The sequence below is a fragment of the Miscanthus floridulus genome, chromosome 16, assembly GCF_019320115.1.
Source record: "Miscanthus floridulus cultivar M001 chromosome 16, ASM1932011v1, whole genome shotgun sequence".
NCBI classification, from domain to species: Eukaryota; Viridiplantae; Streptophyta; class Magnoliopsida; order Poales; family Poaceae; genus Miscanthus; species Miscanthus floridulus.
Window position 1 is genome coordinate 87,769,000 of NC_089595.1, and position 26,632 is coordinate 87,795,631.

The 26,632-nt window shown below is 46.8% G+C and overlaps 2 protein-coding genes across 2 annotated transcripts; both read right to left on the bottom strand.

Annotated features, from left to right (window-relative positions):
* Positions 1-3,986: 3,986 nt before the first annotated feature.
* Positions 3,987-14,453, bottom strand: LOC136510985 (uncharacterized). Its single transcript, XM_066505244.1, has 4 exons — positions 12,132-14,453; positions 11,938-12,045; positions 10,075-10,392; positions 3,987-4,001 (listed from the first exon to the last, which is right to left on the bottom strand). Exons 1-4 carry the CDS (start codon positions 14,451-14,453, stop codon positions 3,987-3,989), a joined length of 2,763 nt encoding a protein of 920 aa, XP_066361341.1.
* A 1,063-nt stretch (positions 14,454-15,516) lies between these two features.
* Positions 15,517-16,785, bottom strand: LOC136514018 (transcription factor DIVARICATA-like). The gene is made up of 2 exons (XM_066508000.1): positions 16,160-16,785; positions 15,517-15,937 (listed from the first exon to the last, which is right to left on the bottom strand). The coding sequence occupies exons 1-2, from the start codon at positions 16,534-16,536 to the stop codon at positions 15,751-15,753; spliced, it is 564 nt and encodes a 187-aa protein (XP_066364097.1). The 5' UTR covers positions 16,537-16,785; the 3' UTR covers positions 15,517-15,750.
* Between the last annotated feature and the right edge of the window lie 9,847 nt (positions 16,786-26,632).

Here is a 26,632-nt window from a genome sequence, read left to right on the forward strand (position 1 = left end):
ACATGCATGCAAATATGTAATGCAAGCAGACAGCGGGGAGGGACTGGAACAGGCTGCGCGCGGCGGCGGCTGGCTGCTGCTGCTGCTAGGAAGATGCATCCAGCCGCAGCAAGCCGGATCGTATCGTCGGTGGTTGGCTCATCAGGGCTCATGCTTCATTCAGGCCATTGAAAGGGCCGGGGATCGGAGACTATTGCCGATTAACTCGCCTTGAAACCCAGAATAAATGCCCGAGTAATTGGAGACAGCGGAGGGCAATAAGATCGATCAACGGGGCGGGGGCGGGGCGGGTCAGGCGGGGGATTCCTCTCTTCATTTCCTGCGTGCGTGTCAGAGCGAGCAGCGATCAGTGAGCGCCATGAAACCACACACACACAGCACAGCACAGTTCATGCCAACCCTGTCGCTTCAATGCGTTGTTTGTTGCAAAAGGATCACCGGCCCCGATCGAATCGAATCGAATTGAAGCGCAGCTAGCACTGCTCCGGTCCGAGCCAGCCACGTAAATGCGGCGAATTGAAGCATACATAGACATGGTTGCGTGCCATATGCTGCTACTGCGCTATTGCTAGGAGCAGGAGGCATTCCACTGTAGTAAACCTCGCTCCATGCCTGCTGGCTGCTGCTCCACTGCACCGTACTGACCTCTGCGTGCACTGCAGCTCACGACGATCAGAGCTAGCACAGACAACTGTTCGGGTCAACAAGCAACAGTGCGACAGCACGCAGCAAAAAAGGATGCTGCTTCGTTTAGAATTATATATGGATCGGACATCGGTCGATCGAATAAAAAAGGAACCAACACAAGCGGAAACTAAGCTGAAACTGTTTCGGCTGGTACGGTTTTGGCTGGTTTTGAATGATTTTGGATGATTGAATAGTATTCTGTGAGAGAGAATAAGCTGAAACAAGCTGAAAAGCGGAAACGAGCTGGGACTCTACCAGCCGAACGGGTTGAAGGATGGGATGGGCATAAAAACGTACGCAGCTCTTGCCTTAGACCAAGCAGCATGTACAATGGATTAGTAGCTTAATCACTTGAAGGCATGGGCTCTACATACAGCTCTAGTGTCATAGTGTGATATAAAGACCAGTCCGGTAGCAGGCCAGCACGTGGTCATCCAGACAGGACACTGATGCTGGGGCTCGCGAGCTCAAGTGACTTTCCATGCAGCTGCAGGAGTATCTGTCAAGCTATAGCAACCTACTTTTAGGCAGAGAAGCTGTGTCCTAGCTTTGCTTCATTAAACATCCAAGTGATGGTACACGACGACGGTGTGTGTCATCAACTTCAACATGACACACACATCGAGTTGATGTCCAAGCATGCATGTAAGCTGTGCAGTAGTATGCCGCAACAATGGAGGGATGGAGGAGAGTGGCATGGCATCCAATAATCCATCCCTGTCAAGCTGGGCTGCAGCAAGGGCAAGGGCCAAGGGCGCAGTGCAATCAAGTTCGACCAACCACTTGCCCTTTAAATCATCATCATTTTATATATATATATATATATATATATATATATATATATATATATATATATATATATATATATATATATATATATATATATATATATATATATTCTCTCTCTATGGCCTACATACTCCTAGCTAAAAGATCAGCTCGTAAACTCGTCGCAATTGATTAATGGCCATATAGTGCCTAGACGGAAGAATTAAACATGGCTACCGGTGTCTGGCCATGCATGAAAATGAGAGTTGTCGAATCGTAAAATGGCAAGGGTTACAGCTCTGGCCGAGCTGTTCGTGGTTCCCTGTTGGCCGTACGTCCGCCCCATGCAAATCATCGTCCCGTTCGCTTGACTTATAAGCCATATTTTTTCAGCCAATGAATTGTATTTTTCTCTCATAACAAATCAGCCAACAATACTTTCAGACATGACTTATCAGCCAAGCGAATAGGACATCCAAAACATATGCGAGAGACCCCAAGGTAAAGCGTCTCATGTGAATCTTGTTATTACTATATAGTACATGTAATACATCAATTAAACAAATGCATGCATATCATATGGCGTCTTTATGGCCTCTACAAGTCTACATGTTTCTAAAAGCATCGTGCACAATATCTTATTTTGTACATAATGCCACCATTGAAGTTATAGTGCTTTCATTTTGTAAAATCCATCGGTTTCTTTCCTTCCACAAATTCCTTATGACGTAGATACTTAATCCATTGAAAGAACATCGTGGAGTCGAATCCCTAAGGAGATAAATTCCTCAAGTTGGGTCGATTTTTTTTGTCCTCTGCAATGCTCTAATCCATGCATTGTTGTGTAGCTCTTGGCTGACTGATCAATTCTTACGCTTGACTAAGTTGTAGAGGTTTGAAACCAGTGCTCTTGGTATGACTAATTAAGTTCAGAAAACCTATTTGGAGATTGAAATGTTGATAGTACTTTTATAAACCTAGTCAAGCTCAAAAAAGTTTGACCTAATCCAAACTTAGAATGACAGTTTTTTGGATGAAAAGTGAGTAAGTTCTATGCTATAATTTGGCCGTTTACCATTCCCCACCGTCACCGTAGTAGATGTGTTAAAAAGCATTCTGTCTTTGGCATTACATGCGGTGTCCCTGCCGATCCATGGGTTATAATCACTGACTCATAGTATTGTCCCGTTCTAGCTATAGCTAGCCATCTTAAATTAGCCTCAGTAGTGTCCGGCGAGCTTTTTCGTTTGTTTTACCCTTCGTTAAGTGAAGTAACACTGGCATCGGTTCCACGTGAGCGAAGAAGTTATATGAGCGAATTCCTTGCCAGCCATTATAAAAGATGGTAATTTCCTGTGAGTCACTGAAAAAGTTTGGCGGACTTTAGCGTCACTGTTTTAAATTTTTTTTTGCCCTCCATGTCACTGCCGTTAGATTAGGCTCTAACAGTGTAATACCCTCAGGTCTAAATATGCCATTATTTTTTTGAGCATCTTAACGACTTCAAATGAAAAAAACTCAAAACTAGAAAGTTGTAGATCTCGTCGAGATCTATAATTTTCACATAAAATTATCTTCATTTAATTCCGCAAAAAAAGATATGATTTGATATGATTAATATATCTTAGAAAAATCATATTTTTTTGCGGTATTAAATGAAGATCATTTTTATATAAAAATTATAGATCTCGACGAGATCTACAACTTTTTAGTTTTTAGTTTTTCCATTTGAAGTCGTTAAGATACGAAAAAATTAATGGCATATTTAGACCTAAGGGTATTTTCGACTTTTCACACCTGCAGTTTGACACCGTTAGAACCTAATGTGACGGCTATGGTATGGAGGTAAAAAAAAAAGTTGGAGCAGTGGCGCTGAAGTCCGCCGAACTTTTTCAGTGACTCATAAAGAATTACGATCTTTTTAATGGCTCACAGGAAATTCCCTCAAGTTATATAGGGTAACACAGAACTGATTGAGGGCTTATTCATCACAGTCTGAAGTTAAGCAGTGTGGGTGCAACCACAACTCAGCACACAACTGTCGTGCGTAGTTGGTACGCTACATACCATACGGTAGCTAGCTAGTATCAACAGCTTGCAGATTTGTTGTGCTATTCATATATTTAATTTATGAGTTCAATGGTCCTGCACTCCTGTTGTATATTAATCTGGCATCTATGGCATGTTTGGATCCCAAGTCCAAAATGGAAAATAAAATAAAGAATTTCGTAAGTTGCAGTATTTCTCTTTTCTTTATTCCTTTTTTTTGTTTTTCTAATTTATTTCGTCAGATTTTTAAAATTTTCTTAGCTATAGGTATTTTCATAGTTTTGTCATGAAGTTTATGTGTGACCAAAGTAGCTTCAATTCATACGTGCACCAGTACCTCTTAAGAACTAATTTTTATGCTAATGCAATGCTGCATAACAGCATCTATAGGCGCCGTTTTATTTTGTGCAAGTAACATATTTTCTGCCTTTTCCTGGGAAAAAGATAGGAGTATCCTGTTTCCCGTACCAAGGCATAATCAGTCACTCAATATCATCCTAAGAAAGAAAAGGGGGGAAAGAAATCAAGCTGAAAAAATCGGCTGATATTAAAGCCGGTTGAAGCTGTTTTTGTTGTGAGAGAAAAATAATATAGATTCTAGCCAATAAGCTAGCTGATAAGTTCAAGGTAACAGACCTTAAAAAAGAATCTGAAATGCATGTAGCAACTGGTTGTGTAGCGAATGGCACTTAAATTGGTTACAGCCTTTCAGTAAATGGACTTTAGTGTTACTTAATGAAGGCATATACGGGCCAGCTGGAGTTGCTCGCTCGGCCGGCCCGGGGTCCTTGAAAATTTGACACGATAAAACACTTCTGCAGGCAGAGCGAGTCTCAGATGCGCACACCCAGACCAGGCCAGTATCAAACAAGCAGTCCTCCCAGTACCAGGCGTCGACCACTGCCGGTGAAGGGCGACAGGATCAAGGACCGCCTGCCGCCGGCCCCTTCTTTCCTGCGGTATCGTACGTGCCCTTTGTTGCCGAACACGGGACCGCGCGGCACGCCACGCTAGCAATCACGTAGAACGGCGGGGCTCATCGCTGCCTGCCCAGCATCAGCATGCAGCCCGGCCGGCGCTCTCCCTCTCCCGTGATCCGCGGCCAGCGAGCCAGTCTCAGACTCCCGGCGGCCCGGTCCTGAGCCCTGGCAAGCAAGATCTGTCGCCCGGATGCCTACAGATTACCACGGGATAACCGGGCGCTCCGATCCCTCGCAACTCCGCCTCGCCCACCTGCCGAGAATATGCCGCAAATAAATCTGTCTGGTCGCGCATGCAACTGCATAAATGGCATTGACTTGCATTTGCTGTCACACACAATGCAAGCAGAGCAGGGGAGCACGGAAGCGTGACACTGGCCTATCATCTGCGTTTGCAGCATTGCCGCCGCGAAAGCAGCGCCATGTGCCGCTCTTTATGCCCCCCGCCAGAACCTTAATTCCAAGGAGACGATCGACCGCGGAGGAGCACGGCCGGCCGGCTGCCCGAGAGGAGGATTTCCCGCTCTCGGCTCGGTTCTCGATCGATACGGTCAGCGAGACCCTCGGCCACGGGCGCTGCCGTCGGTACTTGCAGCAGCCGTGCGCCACCCCAGTGAAGGAGGGAACTGCGGCCTAAGTTGGCGGCGCCCTGCTGTGCAAAGCCGTAGGACGAACGAGCAAGCAGGAGAGTACGTACGCACATCAAGTTCAGATTCAGAGAGACGGAGAGGGAATTTCTTCTCATACGGATGTAGTAGCCGTGCGTGCTCGATCTGGGCACTGGGCTGCAAAACAAGGCCGAGCTCGTGGACTAGTAGTGTGTTCGAGGGCCCCAGGCAGGAGACGTTTAGAGCCCACAACTGACAGCGTTTGAACCGCACAAGCTCGCCAACTCTATGGGCCGGGCCGTGGGATCGTGGCCCAACAAATCTTATTTATCTCCTCTTATATAACTTTTAAAACCGTTTATTTTGCACTTTGGATGGTTTTGATTATGGTTTTGCTGATGTGCCACCACTTCATAGAGAATAAATTAGACTAAGCTGAAGGGAGGTAAATTGGATTAAAAATGTTTTTAAAAAATATAAAAAAACTCATAAAAATAAAAATTCAAAAAAATATCCAAATATTTTTACATGAAAAATACTGTAATTTAACAAAATAATAGAAATTTTGTTTTACCTTAGAAATTTAAGAAACTAGTTTTCTTTTTTTTTCTCTAAAAATCATGCTCTATATTATGCAGCCTATCTTGAAATTGTTTGAATCTTGATGGGCTCATTTTGGTAGCAATAGAGTCGGGAGTGTAGATCGGTTGCGAGGCAGAGGAGGACATGACGGAGGCACAACCAGATCTGAGTTCTTCGCTAGTGGGCGACCAACGTGGGGGTGAAGAATGGAAGGGCGGGGATTGTGAAGCATGGGGAAGGGGAGAGGACGGTGAGCACCTAGGTCTCGGTCTACTCCAACGTGACGCGCAGCTACAACAACACCCTCACGGGTGATGGGTCGGCGGCGGTGTCGCTGTCCGAGGAGGCGACGCTCAACAGATGTCAAGGCGACCGATGGAGGGGTTGGGGGAAGGGGAGGGAAAGAAGATGAGAAAAGATAGAAATGACAAAACGGACACGGACGATGCGCCCCGCTTGGCGCAACGAAGACCACATCCCTGGAGCCCGTCAATGTAGCCACCATCACCCAGAATGACACCGCCACACGACAGCAAGCGAGTGGTGTGTCGTATGTGAACAGTGTCCAGGGCTGTAGAAATGCGTGGATCCTACGCGTGATATGGAGTTTCATATTCATATGTGTCACCACATCATGATACCAACCCCATGAATCTAAACATAGTAGTGTTGTCTACAAAATAAAGAACAATTTGGTGATATCCATTTAAAGTATACATATTGAATAAAAAAATATTTTTGCTAATTTTATTACACCTAAGACAATCTTTCAAATAAGGTTCATAGTAATTATTGTCTTTTCATTAATACTCTTAGTTGATTTGGATAAGGTTGTATGGCGACAACAACATCGAAATCCAATGTTACAAGGTACACTTGTCTGTCACGTCTTATTCCCATCACTAAACATGCCAAAATTTGCATGACTTATTATTTTTAGCATGATTATGTGGCTTTAAACACCAGTAATGTGTGCCAAATTAGGTGGCTAATGTGTATGGTAGTAATTTGATGAGTAATCACTTGGCAGGTTATGAGTTCTATGACAAGGCATGCGCAACATAATTCCACGAGTTTGTCCATAACTATGATCCTATACGGGCCACATAGTTCGCATGACAAGATTACCAACAACATGTGGATCCATCCAAAGGTCCAAGGTACATATAACATATGGACAACGGCTTTGCCACGGGGCATGCCAAAACACAATCATTGTGTGAGCTTGCTTGTGTCATTTCCCAGTTAGACAATATGTGCAAGCTAAGAAAATTTTCAGTGCTAAAAAGGAGTGTACCAAAGAAGGTAGTTATTAGTGTTATTTTTTATGTGGCATGCCTTGGGATGATTCTAACCATATGCCATTCAATTGTGCATAGTAATCCACTATCCCGACAAGTTTAGGAACAATTGTGATCTGATAATGCAGCATTTCATACTATTCTAACATATCTTTCGATGGCATAAGACATGGGATAGTAGCGCCTATAGATGAGGCCAACTTTAGGAGTGTAGCCACGATTTGTCAAGTGTATCAAATCTAGAACAAGTGTGATATATCTCAATAAAATGTAAAGTCCACAATCATGAATATATAATCCCTTTTCAGCTACAATTATCAGCTCCCACTATATTATATGTTTTACTCGCATAAGATTGCATAATAGAAGCGCAAAGCACATTTACATGATAAACTTGCTATACATAAGTTTTTTATTCTTAATTTGAGCTGCACTTATCAATTGCAAAATGTTCCGTACTGGATGTGCCAAAAGGAGTAATAACCACATCCAGTTACACTGGTTCCATGTTACTCCTATATTAGAAAGCCAGTCTAATCTTGGTTGTAGGAGAGAGTGTGGCAAATAAATAGTGGATATCCAAAGTTAACCTGATAAGTTTTCGCTTGGCATATATGTATAGTTTACTACCACAAGTTTAGCCATGGCATATACATATCGGGTGCAGACACATAGGACTGCAATGTAAGTATACGAAGAATAGTTTATAGAACATAAAATTGATGCCATCACAATAGAGCCAATTTTAACAATAGAAGAATCAATGACAACGTTAGTTCAGACTTGGTGTTGGTTGGCATTGACACATCCAAAATATGAGCACAGAGGTCTAAAGAGTACCTAGATAAGAAGTTTAGAATAAGCTTCCAACTGATCCAATGTTACAAGCTACACACTTGTCCGTCAAAATAGATATTCCAAATTCACTTTGTCATTTAATATTACTGTTATCAAGATTATGCTACTTTGAACACTATCAAGTGCACCAAATTTGGTGGCTCATATATGGTGGTAATCTAATGAGTGATAGCTTGGCAAGTCATGAACCCTAGAACAAGGCAAGCACAACATACTCCCATAAGTTTATCCATGACTATGAGCTTATTATGACGTGCCACATTGCTAGCCGCGTAGGTTACATGACAAATTCAACAAGAAGATGTGGATCGATCCAAAGGGTCTAAACTGCTATGACCAAATGGACACGACTTATATCTGGCATGGTATGTGACAAAACAAAATAATTGTTTGAGGTGGCTTGTGCTGTTTTCTGGTTAGAGACAACGCACACGCTAAGGCAACTTTCGGTGCTAGAAAGAGTGCGCTAAGGAAGGAGGTTGGTCTAATTGTTACTTTTGATGTGGCATGCCTTGTCAAATTCTAACCACATGTCGTTTATGTGCACATAGAAGTCTACTAATTCCGCAAATTTAGACATGATAGTGATTCAATGATACACCATGTTGTCCGGCTATTTCTAACAAACATTGTTGCCGTGGCATATGACCTGGGATTGTAGCACATTTCACTGATGCCAACTTAAGGAGTGTATATGTGTGGTTTCCGTGTTAGTCAAATTAGTAACAAGTGTATCAAATCCTAGTAAAATGTTGACAAGACCGCGTAATGGAATGGAAGCACAAAGCACCCCAAACATGACAAACTTTCTATAACCAAGCCCACAAATTTTAACTTTGAACAACACTTGTTGGTCAAAAGATTTTTTTTCACCATAGTCATGTAAAAAGAGTAGCCACATCAAGTTGTGTCACTTCGTTGTTAGTATGTCGCAAGCTGATCCAATCTTGGATGCTAGCAAGGACTTGCCAAAATTGTGTAGCTGGTCTTCGAAATTAACCATACAAGCTCTCGCTCGGTAGATTCTAAACCATGTTGCGTGTATATAGTCATATGTTTAGCCATGTTATGCACGACATTATCCATCTATTCCTAATCTATGATTGTCATATGGCATGTACATCTCTGGTGTACACACGTAGGACTACATAACTAACAAAAGTACATGATGTGTAAGTAGTTCATGGAAGCTAAAATTGATGCCATCGGATATACCCCATTGATCAACAAATGAACTGGTTACAATCCATCAAACCGGTGAAGGTGAGCATGCCACATGGAATTTCTGACCATCATCCTTGACGCCTGCGTGCTAGTAGGGATGGTGGCGCATGCATCTTCTCTCTCTACCCATCTTCCTCCTCCCGCCCGCCGCCTAGGTCGTCGGTGACCTCACCGCTCACATACCACCCCTGCCCGACGAACCCGCCCTTCCCTAATCCCATTCCTAGAGTTCGCCAGTGACTCCTCACCCCCGCGGCACCACCCATCCGGTTAGATTCCCTCCGCCCTCGCTCACCGACCCTCAACCCATCACCACCGCCTGGACGGCCGTCACCCTCAGGCCGCTCCTTCTAAGGTCGCCGACCATGGATAGTCGCAAATACTAAAATCCTAACCGCCGCTACCGCCACCACCGCCCGGCCACGGCGACCTCACCGCTAGTGTGCACCGCTTCAGTTAGTGGCGCACACGTGCCTGTGTTAGCAAGGGGCAAGGATAGGAGAAATTGAGGCAGGGAATCAGACAAACAGCACAGAAATTGGGCTAGGGGGAATAGGCGAGGAAAGATTGAGTGCTTGAGAGTTTAGAGTTGTTACATGAATGATGATCCCCCCATGCTCTCTCTCTCTCTGGTTCTTATATCTCTTACATGGCAATTGCCCGTAGGTGCACGTAGACACGCTCTCACATCCACTCATTGCCAGCCAAGCGAATATTGAGCCGACGGACACGTGACCCGACCCGAGGTCCATGGGCCTCCTCATCTGAAGTAGCTATGGTAGTTGGGCCGCCAACACTCCCTGGGGCTTGAGTACCGGCTTGACCCCAAGCAGGGGCTCTTGGAAAATCTTGACGCAGCTGGAGCAGATTCTCCCAAGTCGCCATGTCAGCCGACCATCCAGACCAGAGGATCAACCCTTGCTCCACCGAGCCATTAGCAGTAGTGACAGTGCGATGCTGCAGAACCTTCAGAGGAATGTGAGGCAGCTCAATGGCAGACGGTAGGGAAGAAGATACCTGGACAGTAGGCAGAACAGCGGCCTTCAGCTGACTGACATGGAACACTGGATGGATAGCAGTAGACGGTGGTAAAAGTAGCTTGTAGGCAATAGAGCCGATGCGCTCCAGAATTTCAAAGGGACCATAAAACTTGAAGGACAGCTTCTGATTAGCACGGGGTGCTAGAGTAGACTGCACATATGGTTGAATCTTCACGAACACCTTGTCTCCCACCTGGAACTGGCGTTCAGTACGCTTTTTGTCAGCCTGCCTTTTCATCCGCTCTTTGGCTCTGGCGAGATGTTGAAGGATCAGATCATTCATAACCTGACGATTCTGCAGCCAAGTGGACAGCTCTAGAATAGCTACAGCATCCCAAGCAGAGATCCCAAAATGCCGAGGAGGATAGCCATAAAGTGCTTCGAAAGGTGAACACCCCAGAGCCGAGTGAGTTGTGGCATTGTACCAGAATTCCGCCAGGGCAAGCCAAGAAGACCATTTAGCTGGACAGGCATTGACGAAACATCGTAGAAACATCTCCATAGATTGGTTGAGCCGCTCAGTTTGTCCGTTAGTCTACGGATGATAACTGGAACTCATCTGCAATGTCACATCGGCCAGACGAAAGAGCTCACGCCAGAATAAACTTGTGAAAATCCTATCCCGGTCAGAAACAATGGCCGAAGGTAGTCCATGGAGGCGATAAACATGGTTGAGGAACAACTTCGCTACTGTAGGCGCTGTGAAAGGATGTAACAGCGGCACAAAGTGGCCATACTTGGTGAAAGAGTCAATAATGACCAGAATGTAATTGACATTACCAGAGCGTGGTAAACCTTCAACGAAATCGAGGGATATAGTTTGCCAAGCTCCTGTGGGAATAGCCAATGGTTGAAGGAGGCTAGGGAGGCGGGTTCAGTCAGGTTTGGCTTGTTGGCAAGTCAAGCAAGACTGCACAAAGTTTCTAGCAGAGGCTTTCATCCCTTTCCAAGAGAACAACTGCTTCAGTCTAGTGTATGTGGCTGGGAACCCAGAATGCCCGCCCAGAGCGCTCGAGTGTGTAGCGTGCAATATCTTCTGCTGCAATGGAATATTATCACCAATCCAAATTATAGAGCCATGACGAATGACACCATCGCGAAGAGAGAAACCTGGCAGCTCATCTGGGTTGATAGATAACTTAATCAACATGTCAGAACTCACTGGATCTAATGTATACCCAGCTATAACCTCTTGAATCCAAGTTGGTGTAATGACAGATAGCGCTGCACAGGTGGAATCATGTACAGTTTTGCGTGATAGAGCATCTGCCACCCGATTTGAAGATCCTGGCTTATACACAATACGGAACTGAAGGCCCACCAATTTGGAGAATAGTTTCTGTTGCTAGATGGTATGAAGACGCTGATTAGTAAGTTGGACAAGACTCTGCTGATCTGTAAATATGGTGAATTCTGCATGTTGCAAATAAGAACGCCATTGTTGGACTGCCATCAAAACTGCCATGTATTCCTTCTCATACGTGCTTAGACCCCGAGAGCGTGGCCCCAAGGCTTTGCTGAGGAATGCCAATGGGTGTCCTTCCTGGGTAAGCACTGCACCAACTCCATTGCCGCTGGCATCGGTTTCAATGCTGAATGGTTTGTCAAACTGGGGCAGCGAAAGCACCGGAGATGTACTGAGTGCATGTTTCAGGGCTTCAAAGGAACTAGCATGATCTGGGGTCCACACAAATAGGGTATTCTTTCTGAGCAGCTCAGTTAATGATTTAGCGAGAATGCCAAAATTGCGCACAAATTTGCGATAATATCCCGCTAAGCCAAGGAATCCCCTCAAGTCTTTGACATTCTGAGGTATAGGCCAACTAACAATAGCACTCACTTTCTGAGGATCAGTTTTCACACCTTCAGGAGTAATGACATGGCCCAGATATGTAATGCTGCGCTTGGCAAACTCACACTTTGACATTTTAATCTTCCAGGAATGAGCCTGTAATTGCTAAAATACTAAAGCCAGGTGATGAAGATGTTCCTCATAGGATTTACTATATATATCAAGATGTCGTCGAAGAAAACCAAGATGAACTTCCTGAGAAAGGGAGCCAACGTGGAGTTCATTGCATCTTGAAAAGTTCCCGGTGCGCCCGTAAGACCGAAGGGCATGACGCGGAACTCAAACTGCCCAAAATGGGTCTGAAACGCCGTTTTGAACTCTTCTCCCGGCTTGAGCAAAATCTGGTGGAATCCAGAGCGTAGATCCAGTTTAGTGAACCATGAGGAACCTGATAGTTCATCGAGTAACTCGTCTATGATAGGAACTAGATACTTGCCCTTGACAGTAATAGCATTGAGTTGCCGATAATCGACGCAAAAACGCCAGGTATCATCCTTCTTTTTGACCAATAACACAGCAGATGAAAAAGGGCTGGTGCTCTTCTGTATAATGCTGGATGCTAACATCTCCTTAACCTGATTCTCCACTTCATCTTTAATGGCAGGCAAGAAGCGGTATGGCCGAGAATATACTGGAGCTGCTCCAGGAATTAAGGGAATGGAATGATCACAACTGCGTGAAGGAGGCAACCGAGTTGGAGGATCAAACAAGTCAGAGTAGTATGTGAGGAGTTGTTGAATTTCAGGAGCATGAGTGGCATTGGCAGACTGTTGCTGGTTCTCAACTGAGCACGACTGCAACACAGCACCCACTGGCAACTCAGGCAATATCCCAACCAAATGAACAGAACTGCCATGGTGTTGCAAGTAAATCCATTTCTGTCCCCAATGGACCTCCATAGGACTATGAGCTTCTAACCAGTCAAGCCCAAGTATCATATCATAAGAGGTTAACGGCAAAACCTTCAAATCTGAAGTAAACTGACAGTTGTGGATAGACCAAGAAGCAGCTGGAATGTATGAGGAACAAGTGAGAACCTCACCATTGGCTACCTGAACTTGTAGTGGAACAGGCAACTGCTGAATACCAGAACAATGAGCGGCAACAGATGTGCTGATAAAAGTGTGAGAACTACCAGAATCAAGCAAGATCTTGACATGTTGATTACCAATAGTACCCCAGAAACACATGGTCCTTGGTTGGACTGTACTAGAGATAGCGCCCAGAGAGAGCTGAAGAAATACTTGCTCTAGAGGGGGTTCCTCAGCTGGTACTGCAGCTTCCACATCTTCATCAACATGGAGAATATCTAGAAGTTCTTGTACCACATGTAGTTGCACTTGAGGTGGGCACTGATGATCTCGAGCCCAGCGACTGCCACATCTCATACAGAGGCCTTGGGAACGTCGGGCCGCACGCAGAGCGGTCCAACGTTCTTCAGCTGTTGGGCCACGACCCCCATTCGCGATCGGCCTGTTGAGCTCGGGCGCCGATAATGTAGGACGGGGTGGTGGTGGAGGAAGAGGTAGTGCACGCGGAGCAAATGGTCGTGGACCAACCAGTTGCTCCCCACGCCGGTAGTCCCTCTTCTTGGCAGGGTCGGCGACCTCCTCCTGCAATTTAGCAAGCAAGCAAGCAGTATCCAAATTTTGTGGGCGATGTAAAGCTACTGCTGCTCGAATGTAATCTTTGAATCCATCAACAAATCTCATAGCAAAGTAAGGTGGGTCGGTGGTACCACCATAGGCTGAGAGGTCATCAACGATGGCAACAAATTGATCGATATACTCCTGAACAGATTGAGTTTGACGGATTTGAAAAAGCTGTCTGAGCAAGAGCTCATGCTCGTCCTGGCCAAAGCGAGCAAGTATCAATTGAGTGAAGGTAGGCCAAGCAGCATTTTGGAGTTGGGACTCAACAGAAGGGTACCAACGTTTAGTAGCATGGGTGAAATGCATCTTAGCAACATGAACCCACATGTGAGGGTCAGTACCATAGAGCTCGAAATAATCCTTGCATTGGCTAAGCCAGTATTTGGGTTGGGATCCGTCAAACTTTGGGAAATCAAATTTGGGAAGTTTAGGTGGTTGGAAACCATTGTGCCCCACCCCAGTGGTACCACTATGAGGACCAGGATCGTCATTAGGTTGCAAAACAGAGCGCGGAGAGGGAGGGGAAGGGAACAATGGCATACCCTTGACCGGGGAATGAATCTGGGTAGTGACTACCCCAAATCCACTCTCCCGGTGGTGGTTGTCGACGCAGGGCCCGTTGGGCGTGTTAGATGGAGCGCCAATGAACGAACGCTTGGGAGCAGGTGGGGCAGATGCGAATACGCCCTGTGTAGGAGCGGGCTGATCCAGGATTGCACGCTCCCAGTTGCGAGAGATCTTCGACACCTCCAGCTTGGACGTCGAGACATCAAGCTTCAAGTCGTCGACGATTCCTTCGATGGATGGCCTCCACTCATCGAGCGATGTGGTGACTTTCTCCAGCGCCGCCATGCGGCCCTCTTGCGCCTACTCCAGGTCGCAGATCTGGCGGGACAGGCGTGCGTCCTGATCCGCGAAACACGCATCCCACTTCAAATCGTGCTCGTTGAAGCGGCGGGCGATCTCGTCGATGATGAGCTTGGTCTCCGGATTCATGACGCCGAGGCGGTGCTGTCGTCTGGTGAAATGGCCGTGGGCGAGAGGTTGGGGCAGATCCAGATCGACCACAACCACAAGTCGAATCGAGCGGAGAAGGGAATTACAACGATCGAATCTCTAGCAGCAGCTCACTGCTAGAAATCAGATCAAGCCAACCGTATCAATTGCTCAAATCAACCGATGGAATACGAGCGGATCGAAGAGGAGAACCCAAAATCGGTGTCTCTGATACCAAATGTTAGCAAGGGGCAAGGATAGGAGAAATTGAGGCAGGAATCAGACGAACAACACAGAAATTGGGCTAGGGGGAATAGGCGAGGAAAGATTGAGTGCTTGAGAGTTTAGAGTTGTTACATGAATGATGATCCCCCCACGCTCTCTCTCTCTGGTTCTTATATCTCTTACACGGCAATTGCCCGTAGGTGCACGTAGGCACGCTCTCACATCCACTCATCGCCTGCCAAGCGAATATTGGGCCGACGGACACGTGACCCGACCCGAGGTCCATGGACCTCCTCATCCGAAGTAGCTGTGGTAGTTGGGCCGCCAACAGCCTGATATGATCATGGTGGAAATTCATGCCACCATTACCATGAGTAGTTGTGACTAACATCTTTGGCAAGCATGTTAGCTGGCCTGCTCAAATTCTTCCATCCTCTGTTTATTGCAGCGACGAAGCCAGCGGGGGGGCTACCCGTGCTCCAGCCCCCCCTACGGCCATGATTTACATGGAGCCCGGGCTTAGCCCGGGCTACCACCATGAGGAGGAAGAAGAAGGCAAGGAGGGGCTGGAGGAAGAAGAAGAGGAAGCCAGCCCTGGCTTCGTCGATTCCTGGCTTCGTCGCTGGTTTATTGGATCATGTAATGTGCTGTTAAAATCGGGATAATAAGCAAGCGTGGATTATGAAAATCCAGACACACACAGGCAAAGTTTATTCCATCATCATACTAGTACCGCTTAATACAAGTTCCGGCGACGCTAGATTCCAGCCAAGGCAGCTTCATTTTGCCTACATTTCCACATACAACCACAGGGACGGCTGTTTTTTCCGTCTCGCAAAGGTAGAAACTAACAGGATAAATGCAGGCAGCACTGCAGCAGCCTGGGCTGGATCTCGCCGCTTGTCCTCCACAACCACGCCACCAGCCATCACGGGGCGGTGATGTCGTGGATGCTCTTGCGCTTGCTGTCGCCGCGGCTGGCGGCGCTGGCCTGGCGGATGAAGTACTTCTGCGCGTGGCTGGCCACCTGCGTCGGCGTCCGCGTCTTCACCGACCACCGCGAGATGTTCCGCCAGTCGCCGCGCCCGTATTTCTCCAGCCCCTCCAGAAACAGCCTGCGCGAGAACACGAAATTAGCTTAGCAGGGCCCGCGTGTCGGTAATAGTCACACTGATAGGAGTACTAGCGAAGTGAGAGGTCTGGTGAGTAGGGAGCCAGGAGTGGATCCGGCGTGGAAAGAAAGATCCTTGGAAGGTTCTGGGACCTCGGAGAACGCACGTCGAATGACAGGGTGGGGAAAAGGACAAAAATAGGATTGCGGCGCGCGTGGCGCGTACCTGTGCTCGTCCTCGGTCCACGGCACCCCGCAGCGGCGCTCCTCACCGCTGCCGCCCCCGCGGCCGCGGCCGGCGCGGCCCCTTCCGGCGGCGGCCGCGTCGTCGTCCCAGGATTCAGGGGCCTCGACCATGCCGCGCTCGATGAGGTCGACGTCGGTCACCAGCGCCTGGTAGTGGTCCCAGGTCTCCTGCGGCGTGCGGTCGTGCAGCCGCGACGCCACCAGCACCCACCGGTTCGGCAAGTGCTCCGGGAACATCACCAGCGCGCCCTCGAACACCTTGTCCTCCGCCTTGGTCCACGGCCTGCTGCCCGCCGGCGCCGCCCACGCCGCCCCTGACGACGGCTGTCCTCCGCTCACACCGTAGTAAAAGGCCATAGCTGCGCGCGCGCGTTCCCTGACGGCTGGCTGGAGCAGGCCGGAGCTGGGGATCGGATCGGATCGCTCAAGTGAGCGAGCGACAGGTCACCGTCCTTAACAAGAAGGCAGGCAGTCGGCTGCTCGCACTCGCGCTTTTGATCGAGAACTCTGGATGCTGGATCTTGGCACAGAACTGGAGGCCGATGGCCGCCTTTTTATACATTCGGAGCGGGGCCGGGCTGAGTGGAGGGCGATGCCATTCTGCGCGGGCGCACACGTTTTGGGCGTGAGAGGGCTGCGGCGTGGCGTGGCACCGGATAAGCGTACGCGTCTTAAATGGACGATCGTCTATAGTTTCGGACTCCTATAGAAAAACCCTATGATAATCGATCAACATCTAGCGGCGGTACAAATGATTCTGTTCCACGTCATTATGCAAAGAGAAAGCGTACAATGTTACCCGTCTTAAAGTTCTTTTCTTTTGGAGAGACATGGCGTATGGGATGTGTGCATGGGAGGGAATTGCTACAGTGATCACATGAGCAAGAGGAAGAGAGGGTGTCAACTTAGCCTAAAGGTACGGTTTTCTAGCCATGGAGAAATAAAGTTGAAAAGTTGGGTGAGAGAAACAAGTAAGCGGGAGGTGTCGTTAGAGATGTTAACTGACTGTTTCTTAATAAAGTGAGGATACATACCGTGGATCAGTACCCTATCCCCGTCCCCGGTCGCCTAACTTTTCCCCGCTACTCGTCCCCGTTCTCCGTCTTGGGGATTATCTTCTCTCATCCCTGTCCCCATCCCAATTGAGGTCACGGGCCTAGACGGGTGGAACACACATGAGAGCATGGAGATTGGATCAGTATTAGTAGCATCGCGAGAAGGCTGGCATCGGGCATGGGGAAGAATCACATCGGCGTAGGGAAGAAGCACGACGAGACAAAGTAGCAGGGCTTTGCTTCGGGTGGACCGATGAAGAGAGCCATAGCGAAGACGAAGACAAAGTGTCCATGAGAAAGCTACAGAGGAGGGAATGTTGAGGCTGTGAGGGCAATAGAGAAGGCGAAGGCAACGGATATCGGGCCCTGACGGATACCAGGGACAGGGAGGTGGAGAACGCTCCGACCCCCGCTTCACCCGATGGGGCGGCCTTTTGGCCCATTAAGCTTCATGCAGGGATGAAAGTTACCCCGATTTCATCCCTAATGGACGAATTCCCGGTTGGGGATTGGGGGCCGTTTCCATCTCTACTCGGAGCCATATATAGCAAGTGTAGAGAAAGGCACATCACTTTTGCTGTGATCATGTACCAACCTCTGACTTTAGGAGTCATTGTTGAAAGAAAAGAATGTACACCCGATAAGCTATTTGGATTGGTTTTAAGTTATTACTTTCTCTTTTCGTAATCCTATCATGTGAGATATAGGGGTAGAGTCCATATAACAAGTGATATCACATAGGTGTTATTTCTGAAAAAGTTGCAACTATATCGGAGCACCGAGATTTCACAACAGTTGCATATGTGTGTCATACATTTACTTCTCGATTGGTGAGACTAGAGAGTTATCTAGGAGAAATAGATCAACCATCCCTTTTCATTGATACCCACAGTCCACAGAACCTATAATTGCACGTCTACCGAGTGAATTTCCGAAAGGCTTGTAAGAAACATCACATGTTTGAAGTGATTTCTTCCTATATTACTCTCTCCATTCTAAATTATAAGACATTTTAGTTTTTTTAAATACATAACTTTTGATATTCATTTAGATATATACTATATCTAAAAAAATAGTAAAAATAATGTATCTAGAAAAGCAAAAAATTGCCTGCCGCGCGCCGGGTCGATGAGCAACCACATCCGGGGCTAGGATAGCCGGATCTGGGCCTAGGAGGCACGGATCTGGCTCCTCGCTGGCCACCTTGATCACCACCGGCTGGTGAAGTCCCGCCAGAAGCCCGCCATCTCGCTGCCCTCCCGCAGACGAGGGCCAGTAGATCCATGAGTGTGGGCACTGGATCTACCCCCGAAGTGTGCGGATTTGGCTTGTTTTCGGTCATCCTGACTGCCATGGGAGCAGAGAAGAACTTGAGGAAGATGAGGGATGGTGGGCAAGGGAGGTGCTGCGGAGGCTGCCTTGTTGAGCGCTGCCGCCGCCACTCTTCGACGAGCAGCAACGGCGGCTGGGGGAGCTGGCCAGCGATGGGCGAGTTCGGCGGTGGCGGGTATCACCCCCGAGCTGCCTCGGGGAGATGACGCGGTGGGATTTTTTATTTTTATGTTTGGGAGACAAGTTACCAGTTGGGAATGAAGAGACTATTTGTTTAATGCTTATAAATCTTCAAAACTTGGTCGTGTGGCGCTAATCTAATATCTAGAAATCTTTAAGACTCCATAACCGTGACATTTATCTAATGCCCAGAAATCTTTAGGACTCCATAACCGTAAGATGTTTATTTAATGTCTAGAAATCTTTAGGACTTCGTAACCGTATAAGGTTTATTTAATACTTAGAAATCTTTAGAACTCTATAACCGTATGACGTTTATCTAATACCAAGAAATCTTTAGGACTTCGTAACTGTATAGCATTTATTTAATGCCGAGAAATCTTCAAGATTTGCTAAAGCTAGATGTGGAACACCAACCAAGGTTTCTTCAACTTATGTCATTATCATCGACGGCTATGAAGTTGTCGTTATCAGTTTCTTTGTAATGGTTAGTGACCCACAAGTAAGCATTTCCAAATACATCGTCATTGTAGAAGGGGTCATGATTATTTGTGCATTTTGATACTATAGGAGTACTAGTGGCTACCCAAACTCAAGATCCTCAAACTCTAGTTTTGGGTAGTGCAACACGCATCGCGAGTTCGTGACCGAAAAATCCTAGCATTTTGCTAATTAATAACCTCTGAGCACCATTCGGGCATACGTTATTCACGCACTACTATATATGTGCTACACATTTATTTGTGACAAATGCCTTATAGTGTGCCAAACACTTTAGATATCCTAAAAGAAAAATATTTTCCTGCATCATGGGGCCTTGTCTCGTTTCCCCTTGCTACAATAAATCAGTGTGAACCGAGGGTGACTCGCTTTCTGACATCGATCTCGACGGTTCTCCTTGCCCCCGGTGGCTTGGCACCGGAGGGGAAACCTCGATTTCGATGGTCAGTGATGCTACTAGGTTTGTATTAGGTAGGTTAATTAGCGTTTAGTTACTTGAGACCGCGTGGGTCTGCTCACGGCAGTTGCGCCTTCATCTCCTTTGTGCCAAGTTGAGCTCACGAGCCTCGTCCACACCTACCAAACGCCGTCCATGGTCGACATCCTCCACCGGTCACAGGGGCTCCAGCCGGAGGTAGCGGAGGCACTGAACCGGTCCCTGACAATCGTGTCGTTGTGTTGCCTGGCCTTGACAATACCAACTAACAACGATCGCCACTCAAGGATGAGAGGGTAACGAACGAATCTCTTCAACGAAGAACCTGGATCTGATACCAATTGTCATGTCCCTCTCGATCCAGGGATGCAATGGGGATATATCTATATATTTGGGGAAGAACTTAGAAGAGAGATAGAGATAGAGATAGAGATGGAAGAATTAGAAAGAAAAAATAGGAGAAACATAATTGGAAAAGCGGTTTCAGTTATTACTTATCATGCCCCCCATACAAACAAAGTCCAATTCTAGTCCAACCCACTGATGTCTCATTCGGGATCACATGTACAAGTAGCAGACTAATATTCCCATTGCTACATTTCTCCTTATTTTCTTCTTTTTTTGCAGAGTGCACGTGCTGCACACAAACCATAGCAAATTGGGCTGCGTATGGTGTGCTTAAACAGAATTGGGAAAGCGGTTTCAGTAATTACTCATCATGCCCCCATATGAATAAACTCCAATTTTAGGCCAACGCACTGATGTCTCATTCGGGATCACATGTACAAGTACCAGACTAATATTCCCATTGCTACATTTCCCCTTTTTCTTCTTGATAATGCTGGCTCACTCCTATGTAACGTCTTGCCATGTGACATGACATCCTAGTCCTCCTAACTTGGCCATGTGAATTTGCTCGTGGCAGCCGTGCCGCGCCTTCTTCTCCTTCGCACCAAGTCGAGCTCATGAGCCTCGTCCACACCTACCAGATGCCGTCCATGTTCGACATGCTCCACCGGTCGTAGGGGCTCTAGCCAGAGGTAGCGGAGGCACTGAACCGGACCCCAACAATCGTGTCATCGTCCAGCATAGCCCCGACAACACCAACTAACAACGATCGCCACTCAAGGATGAGAGGGTAATGAAGGAATTGCTTGCACAAAGAACCTGGATCTGATACCAATTCTCATATCCCTCTCGATCCTGGGATGCAACAGGGATACATCTACATATTTGGGGAAGAACTTAGAAGAGAGAGATTGAGATAGATAGAGATAACAATGAAAGAAGCAGAGATGAAAACTAGGAGGAATAAAAGTGGGAAAGCGGTTTAAGTTATTACTCATCATGCCCCCAAATGAACAAAGTCCAATTCTAGGCCAACGTATTGGTGTCTCAATTGGTATCACATGTACAAGTACCTGACTAATATTCCCATTGCTACATTTCCCCTTTTTCTTCTTGATAGCGCTGGCTCACTCCTATGTAGTGTCTAGTCACGTGACATGACATACTAGTCCTCCCGACTTGGCCACGCGGATCTGCTCGTGGTAGCCGTGCCTTCTTCTTCTTCTTCACGCCAAGGTCAAGCTCACGAGCCTCGTCCACACCTACCAGACGTACTACTATATATGTGCTACACATTTATTTGTGATAAATGGCGTATAGTGTGCCCAACACTTTAAATATCCTAAAAGAAAAAATGTCTCCTGCATCATGGGGGCCTCGACTCGTTTTCCCCTTGCTACAATAAATCAGGGTGAACTGATGGTGACTCGCTTTCCAAAATCGATCTCGACGATTCTCCTTGCCCTCGGTGGCCTGGTACTGAAGGCGAAACATTGATTTTGATGGTCGGTGTACATACTCTATGCAGGTTTGTATTAGGTAGGTTAGCGTTCAGTTACCTGAGACCATGTGGATTTGCTCATGGCAGTCGTGCCATCTTCTCCTTCGCGCCAAGTCGAGCTCATGAGCCTCATCCACACCTACCAGACGCTATCCATGGTCTACATCCTCCACCGGTCATAGGGGCTCCAGCCAGAGGTAGCGGAGGTACTGAACTGGTCCCCGACAATCGTGTCGTTATGCAGCCTTGCCCCGACAACACCAACTAACAATGATCGCCACTCAAGGATTAGAGGGTAACGAAGGAATCACTTGCACGAAGAACCTGTATCTTATACCAATTCTCATGACCCTCTCGATCCAGGGATGCAACGGTGATATATCTATATATTTGGGGAAGAACTTAGAAGATAGAGATAGAGATAAAGATGGAGATAAAGATAGAAGAAGCAGAGAGGAAAAATAGGAGAAACCGAATTGGGAAAGCGGTTTCAGTTATTTCTCATCATGCCCCCCATATTAACAAAGTCCAATTCTAGGCCAGCGCACTGATGTCTCATTCGGGATCACATGTACAAGTATCAGATTAATATTCTCACTGCTACATTTCCCCTTTTTTCTTCTTTTTGCAGAGTATGCGTGCCGCACACAGACCACAACAACCTGGGCTGGGTAGGGTGTGCTTAAACAGAATTGGGAAAGCGGTTTCAATTATTACTCATCATGCCCCCCATATGAATAAAGTCGAATTCTAGGCCAATGCACCTATGTCTCATTTGGGACCACATGTACAAGTACCAGACTAATATTCCAATTGCTACATTTCCTCCTTTTCTTCTTGATAGCGCTGGCTCACTCCGATGTAGCGTCTAGCCACGTGACATGACATACTAGTCCTCCTAACTTGGCCCCGCAGATCTGCTCACGGCAGCCGTGCCTTCTTCTCCTTCGCACCAAGTCGAGGTCACGAGCCTCGTCCACACCTACCACACACCGTCCATGGTCGACATGCTCCACCAGACATAGGGGCTCCAGCCGGAGGTAGCGGAGGCACTGAACCGGTCCTCGATAATCGTGTCATCGTCTAGCCTGGCCCCGACAATACCAACTAACAAAGATCGCCACTCAAGAATGAGAGGGTAACGAAGGAATCGCTTGCACAAAGAACCTAGATCCGATACCAATTCTCATGTCCCTCTCGATCCAGGGATGCAACGGGGATATATCTATATATTTGGGGAAGAACTTAGAAGAGAGAGAGATAGAGATAGACAGAGATAAAGATAGAGATAAAGATGAAAGAAGCATAGAGGAAAAATAGGAGAAACGGAATTGGGAAAGCGGTTTCAGTTATTACTCATCATACCCCTCATATGAACCAAGTCCAATTCTCGGCCAACGCACTGATGTCTTGATTTGGATGTTTTGTTTTAACTGTTTGTGTTGTTCGGTCAATTGTTTATCCATGAAGACCTATGGCCGTGGCGCTGGGGGCGGTCATGATGAGGATACACCGATGGCGCAATCTCCCAGAAAAAAAACCACGCGTCACTAGAAATTATTTTGTGGGTCCATTTTTTATATTTTAAGAATTACTTTTTGAAAACTGCTGGAGTAACATTTTCGTTGCTAAATATAGCATAGGAATCACGAGTTCGTGACTGAAAAATCCTAGTGTTTTGCTAATTAATAACATCCGAGCACCATTTGGGCATACATTATCCACGTACTATATAGGTGCTACACATTTATTTGTGACAAATGGCGTATAGTGTGCCCAGCACTTTAAATATCCTAAACAAAAAATTGCTCCTGCATCATTGGGGCCTCAACTCGTTTTCCCCTTAATACAATAAATCAGGGTGAACCGATGGTGACTCGCTTTCGAAATCGATCTCGATGGTTCTCCTTGCCCCCGGTGGCCTGGTACCGGAGGCAAAACCTCGATTTCGATGGTCGGTGTACATACTCTATGCTACTAGGTTTATATTAGGTAGGTTAATTAGCGTTCAGTTACCTGAGACTGCGCGGATCTGCTCACAGCAGCCGCGCCTTGTTCTCCTTCACGGCAAGTCGAGCTCATGAGCCTCGTCCACACCGACCAGACGTCGTCCATGGTTGACATCCTCCACCTCTCGATCCAGAGATGCAATGATGATATATCTATATATTTGGGGAAGAACTTAGGAGATAGAGATAGAGATAAAAATGGAGATAAAAGATGGAAGAAGCAGAGAGGAAAAATATGAGAAACTAAATTGGGAAAACGGTTTCAGTTATTACTCATCATGCCCCCCTTATGAACAAAGTCCAATTCTAGGCTAACGCATTGATGTCTCATTCGGGATCACATGTACAAGTATTAGATTAATATTCCCATTGCTACATTTCCCCTTTTTTTCTTCTTTTTGCAGAGTGTGCGTGCCACACACAAACCACAACAACCACGGTGTGCTTAAACAGAATTGGGAAAGCGGATTCAGTTATTACTCATCATGCCCCCCATATGAATAAAGTCCAATTCTAGGCCAACACACTGATGTCTCAATCGGAATCACATGTACAAGTACCATACTAATATTCCAATGAGTATGGATTTTGTACAATGGGTGGTAGCTACCAACCCCGATGTGGTAACTACCCCTATAATAGATGCTTGACACGTGTTTGGGGTTGTCGGATCAGACGGCTGGCTGTTTGCTCTTGATCTGGCATCATAGTACACATGTAGTTGCTATGTCATACTGTGATTTCTATTTCAAGCAATGGTCCAGATCATGCGGCCATATTTTCTTCTGTGACAGTACGCATGCATGCACGTATTGACACCCTCGGCTGGGTTATAAACCGCTCCATGATCAGGCTAATCTCCAACCCCGGCCTTTACGTCCTTTGGAGCTTAGAATGCCGCTCGTCCTGAAAAATAGTACGATGCATGCTGCAGTGCAGCCTGAGGCTGAATGGCAGGTCACTGACGACACTGGTGGCTTTGTGGTGTTTAAATACAGAGACTAAAGTTTAGGGGTGTCACATCGAGTGTTTAGATAATAATAAAAAAATAAATTACAGAAATCATCAATAATCCGCGAGACGAATTTATTAAGTCTAATTAATCCATCATTAGCACGTGTTTACTGTAGCACCACATTGTCAAATCATGAACTAATTAGGCTTAAAAAATTCATCTCGTAAATTAGTCTCAATCTGTGTATTTAGTTTCGTAACTAGTCTATATTTAATACTCTATGTATGTGTCTAATTAGATAGGGTTAAACTTTTGCCCGAGAAAAACAAACAGGGCCAAGCATTGCGGACGTGCCTGGCCGGGCCATCGTGCCTGGCAGTACATCTTCTCGATACTAAAGAAATGGTTTTGAAGTCCGGATAATAAGGGAAGGCTTATGGGCACTGACGGAGCTGCCCTAGGGGCGGGGTGGGGCAGCCGCCCCAGCTACCGGCGGCGTATCCTCGGACCCCCGGAGCCCCCCTATTCTTCCATATCTCCGGTTGCCGAGCGCCGAGGACACGAGCTGCCGAGCAAGCTGCGGCGCCACGGCGACGACCGACAAGCCAACGAATGGGGCAACGAGCGGATGAAGAAGACTCCTGCTAACCCACTGGGCCTTTTTTTTTGTCAGTTTAGTTTAGCCCAATAAGGACCCAATTTGGCTCTCCAATTCCCCAGTCGAGCGCTCACTATCCACATCGAGCATCCGCACGTCCGCACCGCAATTCTGCAATCCCCATCGAGCGCTCTAGGTTGCCGCCGCCCACCGGCAGCCACCACACTCCGCCACTGCGCTAGCCACCGCCCGCCGCGCTACCCCACAGGCTGCCGCCAAGCACTAGGCCGCCGCCAGGTGCCCAGCCCAGTCCAGCCGCCCAGATGCCTAAGGTGCACCCGACGCCCGCCGTGGAGAAGGAGCCGGCGATGGAGGGAGGAGAGGAGGAGGGGTCTGGGGCCGGCCATGGCCGCGGTCAGGTTAGCGGTAGAGCAAGGGCACCAACTACCCCAACATCTGGATTCGGCCGAGGTTGAAGCAGAGGTGTCCCCAGGAGTGGCATTGGCAAGAACAACAATAAAAAAAGTATTGTTTAGTGATTTTTTCAGTTCATGAGTATCTGAAATTAGAGCGAGAACGTAACAGAGTATGCCAATTTGACAAAATATTTTTGTGCCATGCGAATGCGGTGTTTTATAAATATGATGCCTTTTGGTTCATTTTCTCGTTGAATTCGCCCCACCTATAATTTTTTTCTGGCTCCGCCATTGCTTATGGGCAGGCAATATTAGCTTAGGTTGCGAATGAAAAAAAAACTAAACTCCAACCTGCTAGGTTGCCATCCAATCAGCGGAGAACACTCCACAAAAGATGAAAAGAAGAAAGAGGCCACTGGCTGTGGTTGATAGCAACCTGAGAAGGAGCTCAAGGCTGAAAGAGGTCAGTAATGGATTTAAAAAGTCAGTACGTACAAGCAAAAGATGTCTAGCTTGCTCACCAAACCCACCAATAATTTCAACTCAGGTCATTCGAGCTCTGGGAGCAGAATTCTGCTAACTGGAGGAAGCACACCTCGCTGATGAAATCCTGCTGAAAGCAGGCAAGATAGGAAGCCTAGCGGGAGGAAAAGGAGGCCCCCCTGAAGGGGTAGCAGGACGAAATCTGGGAAAGAAGGCAAGGACAAGGAAGACTCTGCAAAAGATGGTGAAGCATCAGAAAAGAATGATGAAGAAAATGTCTGAAAGCAATGAGCTTTGCTCTTTGTTTAGTCTATTGTGTCTTAAGAGTCTGGTTGTTATATTTAGTACTGAGAATAATGTTAAGTTTGATGACAATGTTTTGGGGATGGATGTTATTGTGTCAGAGTCTGTTGACAGTGTTAAGGCCCCGTTTAGATGCGAAAATTTTTGGCTTTTGGCTACTGTAGCATTTTCGTTTGTATTTGGCAAAAATTATCCAATTATGGACTATTTAGGCTTAAAAGATTCGTCTCGCCAATTACAGGCAAACTGTGCAATTAGTTATTCTTTTTACCTACATTTAATGCTCCATGCATGTGCCGCAAGATTTGATGTAACGGGGAATCTTGAAAAATTTTG

What these genes read in the sequence shown, in the direction of transcription:
- LOC136514018 (XM_066508000.1), bottom strand. Translation starts at nt 16,536, where the DNA reads ATGGCCTTTTACTACGGTGTGAGCGGAGGACAGCCGTCGTCAGGGGCG. An exon ending in TGGACCGAGGACGAGCACAG is followed by an intron (nt 15,938 to 16,159) that starts GTACGCGCCACG and finishes GTTCTCGCGCAG; the next exon opens with GCTGTTTCTGGAGGGGCTGG.
- LOC136510985 (XM_066505244.1), bottom strand. Translation starts at nt 14,453, where the DNA reads ATGGCGGCGCTGGAGAAAGTCACCACATCGCTCGATGAGTGGAGGCCA. An exon ending in TTCTCAGGAAGTTCATCTTG is followed by an intron (nt 12,046 to 12,131) that starts GTTTTCTTCGAC and finishes TAGCAATTACAG; the next exon opens with GCTCATTCCTGGAAGATTAA. An exon ending in TGAAAACTGATCCTCAGAAA is followed by an intron (nt 10,393 to 11,937) that starts GTGAGTGCTATT and finishes ACTTGGCTGCAG; the next exon opens with AATCGTCAGGTTATGAATGA.